Raw genomic sequence first — 14,240 nt, forward strand, 5'->3', positions numbered from 1 at the left:
GGAGTAAAACATTGTGGTGTCTTGTGGCAAAAAATTTTAGAGTGCATGCCAGGTAGAAAATACACTGTGAAGTCATCGGTGTCGGGCTGTCCTTCATGGTCCATTGTCACCTGGGCTGAGCCCTGGTGGGTACAGCAGTGCATGGAGGACTCATGCCTGGTGTCTCGTTCACTTCAGTAAATGATTGCCCTTGGCTGCCTGTGTTTTTCATTCACCTGTGAATGGGCTTCTTAAACTGGGCCCTGGATACTGGAATAAAATATACAACACCTTTCCACATACAGTTTATTCAGTAGTAGAGAAATCATGGGGCATCTGGTATAGCTCCATGATGCTTTCTAAATCCCTAAGAAAATGGAAGTACTTTTTTTAAAAGATTTATTTACTTATTTGAGAGAGGGAGAGAGAGAAAGAGAGAGCAAGCAAGCATGGTGGGGGGGAGGGACAGATGCAGAGGGAATCTTAAGCAGACTCTGAGCTGAGCATGGAGCCTGAGTTGGAGCTTGATCCCATGACACTGAGATCACGACCAGAGCAGAAACCGAGTCAATTGCTCAAGTGACTGTGCCACCCAGAGTCCCTGAAAACTGAAGTATTAATGAGAAAAACAATGTATATACTTTTTATTCCATAAAAATATTAGCACAGGGAAGAATATGTGAGGAATGAATATGAGCCCAATTTTCCATAGTGTTTAAGTCCATTCTTGGTAGGAAATTGGGTGTTTTTCACTCCTTTAGACCACTAGATCACTTTCACTCAGAATGTACATTCATTTAGTACAATTAAAGTCATATTTAGAATATACTGGGTTTTGTCCTAGAAGCCTAAAAAAAGTAGTTTTCCTTCCCTGGCATGTTTTCCTGGGAGGAAACTAGGAATGGAACAGACTGCACAGAAAGCACTATTGGTAATGTTACCCAGGAAAAAAGATGTATGCATAAACACTGCATTCTTCTGAATGAAGTTCCTTAACAAAAGGCAGAACAAGAGAGTGAGAGAGAGGGGTTGTCCGAAAAACTTATCCACTGTGGCTTTCTCTACAAAGCTGACAATATGGATTTTTCCTAGGCACAGAGGTACTCAGTGGGAAATTCAGGATGGTTGCTTCATTTGGGGACTGTTGGATGTGTCTGAGAGTTATCCCAGCCTGTATGTTGTTTTTTAATTTTTTTTTTTTTTTTACATTTGTGAAGGTTTCATATCTTTCTGACATGTTGGAGAAGCCCAACAAATATCTGTTGAATTGAATTGAGTCTGAAGATTTTTTTTAAGATTTTATTTTTAAGTAATCTCTGTACCCAACATGGGGCTTGAACTCACAACCCCTCGGATCAAGAGTCACATGCTCCACTGACTGAGCCAGCCAGGCATCCCGAGTTTAAAAGAATTTTGATCCTGATAGCTGGGTGAATTACAAGATGAGGAAGGTGATTTCCTGTTGGCAGATAAGTACTCAGACAGGAATTAGAACTGGAAATAGAGGCCAGATTTCTCATTTTATAGAAGGGCGAGTGAGATCAAGAGTTGCAAGGTAGCTTGGAAAAATCTCTCTGGTTGGGGAAGCTGATATTGTCCAGCAACGAAGCAAAACCCAGCCTGATGATAGATAAGGATTTCTTTACCTATATAGGCAGACCACATGGAAGCTAAGAGCCTTCTTGTCCTCTCTTCAGCATCTGTGGGAAAGGCTTCTTGAAAATTTTTTTTTAAGTGGTTTTTATCATGTGCCCTGTTGGCTTGTGAATAGGTTAAGTCATGTCTGAAACACAAATTTAAAAAGGATTTGCATAATGATAAAGACTAGATTGAAGATATGGTTTTCAAAATAATTTGCAAACTCTGATTTAGTGGTATTAGCTGAGGCATGCTGATGGTATTTACATTGCCAACTTAAACTTGATTAAGAACAAATTGGGCAGTTTGGGGCTTATACAACTCTTCAACTTTTCATTCTTCTTCATGATACTTGCATTTAAAAAATCATTTTATTTTTATCCTCTTTATTTATTTATAAAGATTTTATTTATTTGATAGAGAGAGAGACAGTGAGAGAGGGAACACAAGCAGAGGGTGTGGGAGAAGGAGAAGTAAACTCCCTGCTGAGCAGAGGGCCCAATGCGGGGCTCGATCCCAGGACCCCGGGATCATGACCTGAGCCAAATGCAGTTGCTTAACTGACTGAGCCACCCAGGCACCCCTTTTTATCCTCTTTTATAAAGGAATTTGCAAAGGAAGGGACAGTTGATGAAATGATTCCCTACTACCTAAGTGGCTCTGAGTAAGAATTGTAGGTGAAAATCGAGTAATTGGCAACATGGAGCTTTGGGCTTCTCTGCAAATTTCAGTTAGGGAACTCTTATCACAATAACCTGAAACACTAAAAGAATGGGACAGTATGTATATCGTTGAAAGGTGCTTTCTGTCCAGCACCAGTTGGCAAAGAGAAGCCGACCCTTTTATTCTTAACTTTTGATTTAATTGGTGACAATGGCTTTCACTAGCTTTAGAAACAAAGTAAAAGAAAATAGGACAAGGAAAACAAGAGCAGCCTCATCTTTTCTGGGCTCAATCCTTTCTCTGTATACGTCTCTCTCTCTATATATATCCATATAATCACATAAACTACATTCGCACATATCACCAGAATATACATAACACCAATGACAGTACAATATCATTGCTACTCCAGAGTTGCTAAGCCCTAAATATGTGCAGTTTCATTCTGTTGTTAGGAGATGCTTTTGGGTGTTTAAGTCCTTAAAGTCTTTCATTCAAATGAACTACAAGCACTCTGCTTACAGTCAGATGGTGTCATTGATGAAAACGGTGGTTTTATGTGGTTCTCCAAGCACGGCACCCTCTGGCATCTGGAGAACTAATTCAAACCTTTCTGGACCTTCCAAGATGGGCTGTCCCAGGTCATCAAGGATCATCACTTGGAATATCTGCATACGTGCTCCTGGAGCAAAGGCCAGATTTCGGCTGATGCCAACATAATCTATTCCAGCTAGTGGGAAAGGGAAAGTCAAGAGTGAGACTGTAGGATTCATTGTCATAAGTTTTCCTCTAAAGATAGCATACTCCTTCGGAGTAAGATAGCATACTCCTACATACACTGCACCCTCAGAATCATATTTTATTGGCTCGATCCCCAGAAAGGGGGAGTTTCCATATTCAACCAAATGCCATGATAGTCACTCATCCATGACCATGGGCCGTCCTCTTCGGGGCTCTCCATGTTGAGACCAGGTACATCACCTTCCAAGCACTTCCCCCAAAATCTCACTGAGAGACTGAAGGCTCTCTGAAGGCCACTTCAATTTGTAATAAAGAAGTTTACTTTTAAATTTTTAATTTTTAAGGTCACTATCATGAATTTTATTTTCATTAGGTTTCACTCATTCACCTTAGCCAGATACTTGGTTGATCTTACCACATTCTGCTTGGTTTTACTAAGACATGGAGTTTCTGTGACTTCCTGAATTATTAATTATTTTGTAAGTTGGGTTACCTGATCCTATAGCTTCTTTGCTAGTTATTTAAAAAGTCATCAAGTGTAATGATAGCAATAAATTATAAGCAGTGGAATAAAATAGAAAACCTTAAGTGATATAAATAAATGTGTTAATCAAGAAACAGAATATATCATCTCAAGGTATCTCTCCATAAAATACTTATTAATTGCAAAGGAAGAAAAACAACTTCATAGTGGAGAAATCTGGCAGATACCACCTTAATCAAGTGATCAAATTTAACACCACCATTGATGGGCTAAATGGAAACTGTGTGCCATTTGATAGAATCCAAGGAGAACGCAATGTCATGTCTGCAAACTTTCCTGCCAAAGATGCAGAGCTTGAATCTAATTACAAGGAAACATGAGATAAGCCCAGACTGGGGGAAATTTTACATGCTACCAAACCTGACAGTCTTCAAAGATATCAAGGTCATGAGAATCAAGGAAAGACAAGGAACTATTTCAGGTTGAAAGAAACTCAACAGACATGACAACTGAATGGAATGGGAGTCTCGACTGGACCCTTTTGCCATAGAGAATGGGCAACAGCTGGCGGATCTTGAATGAGGTCTGAGGATTGGAGTGTGGTAATGTATCAGGGTAATTTCCTGACTTCATGCTTGCATCGGGGTCACAGAGAAGAATGTCTTTGCAGGAACGGCATTCTAAGTTTTCAGAGATGATTGCAAATTTATTGGCAACTTGCTCTCAATGGTTCAGGAAAAAAAGTGTTTTTTTTCACTGTACTTATCTCTTTTCTGTAAGTTTGAGATTGTTACAAAGATATATTTTTTTAAGATTTTATTTATTCATTTGAGAGAGAGAGAGAGAGAGAGAGCATGAGCAGTGAGGGAGAGCAGAGGGACAAGCAGACTCCAAGCCCAGCACAAAGCCTGATGCGGGATCATGATCGGAGCCAAAGTCAGATGCTTAACCAACTGAGCCACCCAGGCACCCACAAAAATACTTTTTAAAAGTCATTAAATAATTATGTTAAGAAAAATAAAACAAGATTACACTGAAAATTGCCAAGGCAGAAGAGTAAGAGAGAGAGACCTTGGGATCTTCTGCGCGATGGTTTGGATCTTGAGTCCATTGTTTATTTGCACAAACTATGTAACCTCCTTGAGTCTCAGTTTCTTTAACTGCAAAATGGGGGTAATTACTGCTACTTTACAGAGTTGCTGAGAAGATTAGAGATAATACAGCAAGGATTCTAGCACGGAGTCTGGCAAATAATAGGCATCCGGTACAAAGAAATTATCATTATTATTTATGTAACAAGTTATAATGGTATAGTTACCCACATATGCATAATTATTATTGTGAGTTAACCAAGCTGAGCAGTTGCGTTACTTCTACTAGTCTGTCCCTACCTGAGAGCTCCCAGAAGGATCATAACTTATGTGCAAGGGGAGTTTTCTAAATGAGTTCAAATTTATTTTCCCAAGCAAAGCCAAATAGCCCAATGAGTCAATTAATCTATTTATTCTCATTTCCACAAACAGAGAAATAATGATCTTCTCTGAAAATTAAGGAAAAGAAAAAAAGGGAAAACAGCAAAAAAAAAAAAAAAAACCAACCTCGTAAGCATCATTACTAGTTTCATGTACCATATGCTATCATATATTCACTGGAGGGTTATAACCTGCAAATTCTTCTAAGAGGAAGTGCTGTGCTCTGAACCCAACTGGCTCTCTTTATTGTCCTTAACTTTCTGGGTACATGCCGCAACTGGGTTTACATTTTCAGAGGTAAATGCCTACTTTACTCTTTATGCCTCGTTACTTCATGTAGGCTTTTATATTGCTGGGTTTTATTTGTAGGATTTGTGCTTTTCTCTTAAAATATTCTCATTGTCTTGGATATAGATGATGCTAGTCCTGAACTAACTGATTGCTCATAACCCAGAAGACTAAAAAGTCGCAGGTGGCAAATGAGAAAATGAGGGTGTCAATGTAGGTGGAAATTTCCTCTTCTTTTCCTCTTGCATTTTTCTGCCTTTGTGGTTCTTTTATTTTTTGGTAGAGCAGCTGACTGGCTCCCCAGAGGAAGTATTATTCAGAACCGTCTAGCTCCTCTTATGGCTAGGCCTCGATTGTCTGTATCAAGAGAGGCTAAGGTGAGTGGGACATGAGGACGTGCTGCTTGAAGCCAAGGAAAACGCCTGAGTCTGGAGTGCAAAACTTTAATCCTTCTAGCATCTAACAGGGGCCTGGATGTTCACAGAGATGGGCCTTGCTCAGCCATTAAAGGGGTAACCTGGTCTGAAATCCTGTTTATGAGCAACCTATGGTATCTACAAATATTCTGAACTTTGGAAAGTTATTTTGGGTCCGTGACAAGCCAGTGAGTACTGAATAAATCATAGAGGTTGCTTTTTGAATAGTCTATTTATTTTATAAACAGCAGAAGTCATTACCTATGCAGACCATTTATGTGCTCAGGTAAGAGAAACTTAAAACCGGAGTCTATCAACACAGACCAGGCACACTACACTTGACAGAGTTGTTGATAGACTACGCCCCACCCTATACGTAGATCTTGATAATGATATAATTTTTAAATGGCCCTCTCACCTTCTGCTGCTGCTGGCTCTGTCTTCCTGGAGCGCACAGTGACAGACGACGCTTGGGAAAGGTCCGGGCCTGTCCTCCAGACACAGATCTCCACGGAGCCAGCACTTTCCTCCACATGATACTCAGCATTCCCAAAGCGCAGGGTAGGCTCTGGGGAGGCATCAAAAGACAAACTAAGAATACCTCAGCCCTCCAGGCCAACTATCTTGTTGGGTCCTGTGACCCTAGGTATTTGTCACAATCATCAAACTTGACAGATCCCATAGGCTCAAGGCGAAAACAACAAAACATACACACATACACACAAACCGTGTCACAAATCTGACTCCCGGAGGTGCAGTGAGATAGCGTTGGTTAGAATTCTGTTCATTTTTCTGTTTCAAGAGATTTCTGTCATATAAAGAAACTCCCCTAATGGGGAAAACTGGCCAGCTAGCTGTAACTCAGGCAAGTCAGCTATTATTTGGGAAAAGATGGTGGGGAATTTAGAAGGATTTTTCTCAGGAGAAATTGCTCTTTATGTTGAGGGACAGTCCGACCAGGGTTCTGAATTCAGAGACTGCTGCTATTTCTTTTCTCATGATATTTGTTAATCACAGGGGATGGACAGAAATCTGGGAGGAGGCAGGGTTCCATCAGCTGAGATGCCAGAAAGCTCCCCTGGAAGCAGAGAAGGGACTCCCCAGAAAGAGAAGTTTGAAGGAAGCCAGAGTGTGCATCAGACTTTGGCGGGGGCGGGGGGGGGGGGGCAGTGCTGGTGGAAGAGTAGTGTACATCTCCTGAAGGGGGGGAAAGTTTGACAGTTAGAAAATTTGGGACTTTTACAGGGATATCTGTTTATATACAGCTCTCTGTGTTTCAGAAAGTAGTCTATGAACCTAGATGACTATTTAAACCTTGCACAAGATCTAGCTGTTATACTAGATGTGCTGCCATGAAAAGATTTGAAACAAATGTTTGTTTAGACTGTGAAATATGGAGGCAAAAAAATGAAAAAACTAGGAAGCAACTTCACCACAGAGGAACGACCCTTGATGGTAAATGGAAAGTTGACATCATAGAGATGACAACTTTGCAAGCGTAATGCAATAGAAAACATATCGGAGTTAAATTAAAAATTTTGGAAGGTAGAAATCAAGGTAATAAGTAATATTTGCTCAGGATGTATGTTAGTAGGTCTCTTAATGATGAGGAAAGTTTTACTGAAAGGGTTATCATGATGGACAAGACCTCTCCTTATCTGACTGGAGTCCATTTTTTCTGGAATCACTGGGCACCACAACTGGCCCTGTGCCCTGTTGCATCAAACAGCTCACCATGTACCCAACACACCATGTGTTTACGAGTCTCCACTTTTGCTGGTGATGTTCTCTGAGCTGGAACTCTCTTCCCAAAGTGCCAATTTAATACATTTCCACTCATTCTTTAAGACTGTTAGTAAGAGTTACCTGCTTTGGGAAACTGTATATAACTCCCTCAAGAAATCAGGCCTTTTTTACCCCATGCTTCCTAACATTTTGAATAGCTCTATACCTGCGTGATGGGCCACACTTGCTACTGGCTCACCTTCTCTGCACTCAGAGAAGGGGGGTGACATCCTCTCTTTTCTTCTTGCCAAGACCTTTCACAGCATCTCCCCATTGCTGCTGATGAATGTTTCTGATATCTGCGAGCTTGGGACAGGAAAGAGGGGAGAGAGGCAAGAAGAGCAGGAAAGTATTTTTTTGTGGGTTTTCTCATGGTGATCACATTCTTTAGCCTGAGATGATGGAGAAAATGGATTCTGTTTCTCATGGCCACTTTTGTGTGTGAGACCCCTCACTCCCATAGTTGGATAGTTCTCATCTGCTGCTTCTTTGATGAGGATGATGCCTCCCTATTCTTGCTGGTTACTTCATCCTCCCTCCACCCATTAACATGGGCAATGCTCCTGCTGAGGACTGTTCACCCCTCTAGATGGCGCTTTTAGGCAAAACCTAAGACAAATTTATTCCAGTTCTTTCTTGTGTGCAAGGCTCACATTTGGTCCATGGCAACACCCCTGCCACCGTTGCCTTGATCAACTCTAGGAACACTGCCTAATCCTGATGCGGCTCCTCTTTTTTGTTCATCCATCAGAGCAGCCAACCAGCTTGCCTCCTATGTTATGATGTTCCAGATAAAGCCAGACCTCCATTCACTGTGTCCTCCATATTGCACATGACGCACATTACTCCTTAGAACTCCTTCTTTCGATTTACGAATTCCGGGAAAATTCAAAATGCTAAAGCTAACAAGCTCACACATAGTTCTGTATTTTTCTTAGAACGATACAAGCTTCTCAAGGTCAGTGACCATAGTCCAAGTGTCATTACACCCTTAGGGATACAGAGGCTAGTATATAAGTACTCAAGAATTTGTCAAATGGATAATTTTAACTCACTTCTGATATATTTTGAACTTATTACAAAGGCTTTCTTTTCTAAAAAGTTGGGACAAAGTGATCTGATTTTTTTTTTTTTTTTTTTTTTTTACAGTCTTGAGGTCCTTTATTTTATTTATCATGCCATGAATTCATAGGGAATGGGTTCCAGCAGTTCGGGCTCCTTTCCGTTGGTTCTCACGAAATGTGCTTCTCTGGGTGGAGCAGGCTGACGCTTCAGCTGAACCCAAGTACCTTTCTCTTTGGCTTCCTTCTTTTTCTGATCATTTTCCTTTACACGCTTCAGGAAGCTATCTCGGCTCTTTGAATGTTTAATATGCTCAATGCGGACATTAATTCTCTTGGCAAGAATCTTGCCCTTAACTTGTTTGTTTACAACAATACCAACAGCATGCTGAGTAACATTGTAGACTCTTCCAGTTTTGCCATGGTAACATTTGTGGGGCATTCCCTTTTGAACAGTGCCCATTCCCTTGATGTCCACAATATCACCTTTCTTGTAGATTCGCATGTATGTGGCCAAAGGAACAACTCCATGTTTTCTAAAAGGCCTAGAGAACATGTACCGGGTACCTCTCCTCTTTCCCTTTGTGTTGGTCATTTTGGCAAATTACTGGAAGATGGCGGTTCCGGCCGACCAAAGTGATCTGATTTTTAACACCGAACTTATTCTCTATGGTATCAGCGAAGGGCAAGAAGTAAGAAAGGGAAAACACATTTGGGTCACTTATGCTGCTGTGTAGAGAAAAAAATGGATCAAGTCTCTATGAATATGGTCAGATACCAGATGTAAGAGGAGGATGGTGTCCCTTAGAGAAAAAGTCATGAAACTCTTCTGAGATGCTCTGTGTCTTGAGCATCAGGGGATTTGTTGAAATAGAGGAAACAGTTCCTCTGTGTTGCCCAGCAGTATCTCTAGTTCTCTTTGGCCTCACTCTGTCTGAAGAACTGAGACAGGGGCAGTAATCCCTAAGGGTGGGCCTTATGAGTGTATGATGTTTTGACCACATCATCCTTACATTAAATTGATTCCACAGCCATAAATGTGTTTTTAATCTCCTTTCAAAGAGAATGCTCTTCAAATGGAAATAAGGAAAAAGAATATGACAAGTTGGGAAGTGAAGCTCTCAAAAGAGATATGACCATCATTTAATATTAACTCAATGTCCAGATTTGGAGAAATTTCATGACAAGATACAAAAGGGACTTGCAGATGAAGTGATAGGAACATTATTGGTAAACTTTGAGAAACCACTCAGGACAGGATAGATGTCCAAAGATGGAAGCTAGGAAAATGATTTTTTCAGTTACCTCAGCAGAGAAAATAAAATAAAATCTAGAAGCAAACTGGTAAGCTTACTCTCTAGAAAAATTCTATAATAGTTTATTTAAAATGATTTCTGAATTCTTAGAAAAGAAAGAGGTGATACTTGTGAGTCAATATTAATTCTTTAATATCAGGCTTCACGTAGTCAAATTCAATTTTTTTTTGTTGTTCAGTTAAGCATCTCCTGAGCATCCTCTCTATGCTCTAAGCACTGTGGTAGCTACTAGGGATGTAGAGAAAAATGCAGTTTTTGTTGTTGAGGTGTTTTCGGTATGAGAGGATGGCCACATCAATTTCAATCAGTTAGCTCCTGAGTGCTTTGACAAAAGAAGGAACTAACCTCAAGGTTCAGAGGAGTATGGAGAGAAATGAAGCTGTGCTAGATCTGAAAGATGAATGAGAATGGACCAATGGGAAAGGTGGGAGGAATGTTCCAAAGTGGCTAATATGGAAAAGTCATATAAGACTGAAGAAGCCCAGTGTCTGGGGAGAAAAACAAGCATTTGTTTCTAAGTGATGTATGAGATGAGAGTAAAGAGATGTTGGGAATTGGTGAGAGAGGAAGGTAGAAGCCAGATATGGCAGGGACATGGATCCATTTGAAGTGGATGGGTCTTTACTTTTTAGACTCTATAGCATGTGGGGACCAATTTTAAGCAGTGGAAATATGGTCGGTTTTGTTGTTGTTGTTGTTGTTGTTGTTTCTGTATATCTGTCTAACTTCAGTGTGAGCCACAGATTTAAGGAAGATTAAGGTTACCAATTAGGAAGCTATTGCAATTATCCAGGTAAGACATGAACATGGTTTGAACTATGCACCAGTATTAAGATTGAAGTGGGAGATGAATGTGATAAGTGCCCTGAGCAGCACCCAGTGGTTAGATGTAGGGGGCTTCTAGGATGCTCTGGGGATGTGGGAGTGGAACTGTCAATAACTTAGTTGGTAATATAGGAGGGGAAATAGTCTCTAATGGGGGTAAGAGAGGGTAAGACAATGATATGTGATGGGATATCCAAGTAGATAGGTCTAGGGCTTTAATGTGTGAATTCGGGGTTCAATTCAGGTCAGGGCTGGAGATAAGATTTGAGATGTTCAGCACATAAGCTGGAGTCAATCCTGTAATAGGTGATATAATCCTCCACATGGATGAATAAAGGGAATTTTAGTGGGGGCATCAAACTTTAAGGAGACTGGTAGATGGGAAAGAGCTCAAAAGAGAGACAAAAAAAAAAAGAAAAGAAAACAAAAGAAAGGAAGGAAGGAAGGGAGGAAGGAAAGAGGGAGGAGGGCAAGGGTGAGGAAGGGAAGGACAAAACTGATAGCAAAAGAGGAACAGAACCAGGAAAATGCAAGAGCAGAGAGTAGTGAGAAGAATAAGGGGGTCACCGTATCAAATGCAGCAAGCGTATCCAGAAAGACACGTGCAAGCCAACAGTGGCAATCAGTGCAAAATAACCAAAATACATCTTATGAAAGTTAAAGCTTCAAAAGGTGAACTATGGCACCCAAGTTTAAGAATAAGACCTGAAATAAATTTTTCCTACTTGTAAAGCCTATGGCAATTGTCATACCAATAGCGATGCTCTTCCTTCCGAATGGTTCCTGGTTTTACATCACCACAATATGTCTCTCAAGTTTTAAAAACATTTATGTGTTGAAGTTTATCTTAGTCCATGCAACAGTATTAACCATATTTAAAAAAAGAGTTGGATGTGCTGATTTCACCAAAGTGACACTTGGATTATGTCCCATTTTTCTTTACAACGTTTTCTTAAATCTGTCATTATTCTGTTAGCTACCCTTTCAATGATAAAGAGACTAATCTAGCTGGCAACTTTTATAGGCAAATTTTATGCAAATCTTATTGCCTCAGGACAAAACTAACAGCCTTCTATGAAACTGGACATCAATTCTTTTTGTAGCAGATTTTAAGTTTTCAAAGCACATGCTAAAAATGGAAAAAAAAACCCCATCCTTGGTAGAAAAGCAGAAACCTGCTCTAAGTGTTTATATATAAAACAGACATAATTTGCTAATTAACAAGTGTCCTCAGTTCCCTCCTGACCCTGGTATAGCCCCTGGAAGCTAAAGTCCGAAGCCTAGTGAATGCATATGAAGCCTGCTGTGCATTCAGCTAACTTATTGGCCATGTTCCCTGGTGTCTGCCCTCACACAGCTGATGTTTTTTATAAGGGTTCCTGTGGCAGGTAGGGCCAAGATCTTGGGTGGTTAGGTTGCTTCTTCTTTTGTACGATTTCTTTCCTTTCCCCTGCTTTTTTAAAAGATTTGTTTATTTATTTGACACAGAGAGAGAGAGAGATCACAAGTAGGCAGAACAGCAGGCAGAGAGAGCGGGGGAAGCAGACTCCCTGCTAAGCAGAGAGACGGATGCGGGGCTCAATCCCAGGACCCTGAGATCATGACCTGAGCCGAAGGCAGAGGCTTAACCCACTGAGCCACTCAGGTTCGCATGGACAATTTCTTTTCTTAGCATTACTCCACAGTAGTTCCCCTTACAGAGATATTCCTTTGAGAAGGGATATTTGACATTTGACAAGGATATCTGTTCTCTGTTGAAGGAAGCAAAACATTTCTCAGAATCTAGCTAAACAGAATGAAAATATTTGATCCCTGAAAAGGTAAAGCACAGGGAATATAGTCATTAGTATTATAATAGCTGTGTATGGTGACTAATGGCTGCTATGCTGGCGATGAACGTAACAACACAGAGCTGTCAGATCACTGTGTTGTGAAACTAACGTAACATACTATACTTCCATTAAAAAAATTATCCAGGGACACCTGGGTGGCTTGAGGGTCCCGAATCCCTAGCTGTATTTGCCCAGGGGTAGAGGTGGTTCTGTAGCTTGATGGTGTTGCTAAGATCCCATGCTTTTCAAATGATTTCCTGCTTACAAGGTTGCTACCCATGTAGAGTCTCCTTTAAGAAGAGGATATGTTAATGAATGGGTGTTGGGTTTTTTTTTAAGCTTAGCAAAGTGTTTAATCTTCAATAAATATTATAGTATCTGAAAGCAGGTTTCCTGGATTCAACACTTATTAACAGTGACTGGCTCAGAAAAATGTGTAGTGATTACGATTGATTATACTGAACTAAAAATCTTCCACCATTATTTCTGCACATGATTTTTTCCCCCATTCAAAAGCCTTCATGAGTTTGAGAATAATCTAATTACAGTTCAAGTCAGATGTGACAGAAGGCAGGAGAAAGACCTTAATGACTTTGTGGTTCTATACTAAGTGCACAATAGGCCACTGTAAATGTTACTTGAATGAATTAATTACTTAAGTATCTACTAAAATCATTTCAAATAATACTACAAGTTAACAACTGTATCATATACTGGACGTTGTGTTGATTTTCTTCCCTTTTTGTTCTATTTTTTCCTTTATTTTAATATTGGTGTTGGAGAGTTTACAATTTCTCTGTTCTAACCATGGGAAAATTTAAAACTACCATGGTTTTAAAGTAAAAAGTAAGTGGAGATATGTCAGTACTCAAAGAGAAAATATTTCTTCAAGAAACAGATACTAATACTTCTATTTATTTTTGCACATTCCTGTTAGAGGCTGTTAGGTGTAACAAGATTCCTGGAGGCCAGGAAAGAGGAAGCCAGGCCCAGCTGTTGGGAGAGTCAGAGGCCAGTCCTGGCAGCATTCCAAAACAAAGCACAGGAAGTCAGATAAACCCAGACAGACACAAGATGGCTGACAAGGCAGGCTGGAAATCCTTGACCAAATAAGGAAGACAAATAAGGCACAAAACCCTGCTTCCCAGAAATCCCCACCCCAAGTAACGAATATTCCACTCACCTTGTTAACAAGTTTCAATAAAAGATAGAAACCCAAACCGTGGGGTGTGTATCTCTCTCTGCCGCTGTATCTCTGTCCCTCTCCTTTGCCTGCTCCCACATCTTGAGTGCAATTTTGCTTAAATAAATATTACTCCTTGTGTTGCTCATCCCTTGTGTTGTGTCTGTCCTTGAATTCTCTCTTGTGATAAGACCACATGCTTTTGGCAATATCTTTGGGCCTCAGGGTCCGGGGTCTCCCCAATTTACCTAGCAATGTTCTTGTGAACAGAGGTTAGTCCCCTTTAGTTCATCTTACTTTGTTGTTCACATAATGACTCTGTTGTTCATATAATGCCGTGGCATTAACAAAATTCATCTCAGGCATTTCTGGCTTTCACTACTGGAATTTGATTAGTCAACCTATTGTATCGGTGGCCACCGTGACTTAAAGATATAAATTTATTACTTGAAATATAAATGATACAGTCAAAGAGAGAGAAAAATGTAGCTAAAGTGGGTTACCAGGATATGCAGAGAATTAATGAAGCAAGCCCTGATATTTGTGGCTCCATCATC

The 14,240-nt window shown here is 40.3% G+C and overlaps 2 protein-coding genes across 3 annotated transcripts in view; both read right to left on the reverse strand.

Annotated features, from left to right (window-relative positions):
* Positions 1-1,713: 1,713 nt before the first annotated feature.
* Positions 1,714-14,240, reverse strand: part of FREM3 (FRAS1 related extracellular matrix 3) — an 84,120-nt gene continuing 71,593 nt past the window's right edge. Inside the window, exons 7-9 of one of the 2 annotated variants that reach the window (XM_047717551.1) lie at positions 6,100-6,249; positions 2,803-3,010; positions 1,714-1,762 (exon numbers count right to left, since the gene is read on the reverse strand). In XM_047717551.1, the coding sequence (XP_047573507.1) occupies positions 2,805-3,010; positions 6,100-6,249 (356 nt within the window). In that variant the 3' untranslated portion in view covers positions 1,714-1,762; positions 2,803-2,804. Of the gene's footprint in view, positions 1,763-2,150; positions 3,011-6,099; positions 6,250-14,240 lie in introns of those variants that run through there. The other variant, XM_047717550.1, reaches the window with a different exon arrangement.
* Positions 8,631-9,164, reverse strand: LOC125092996 (60S ribosomal protein L21). The gene has a single exon (XM_047717552.1). It carries the CDS (start codon positions 9,120-9,122, stop codon positions 8,640-8,642), a length of 483 nt encoding a protein of 160 aa, XP_047573508.1. The 5' UTR covers positions 9,123-9,164; the 3' UTR covers positions 8,631-8,639.

This window comes from Lutra lutra, chromosome 2, assembly GCF_902655055.1.
Source record: "Lutra lutra chromosome 2, mLutLut1.2, whole genome shotgun sequence".
NCBI lineage: Eukaryota > Metazoa > Chordata > Mammalia > Carnivora > Mustelidae > Lutra > Lutra lutra.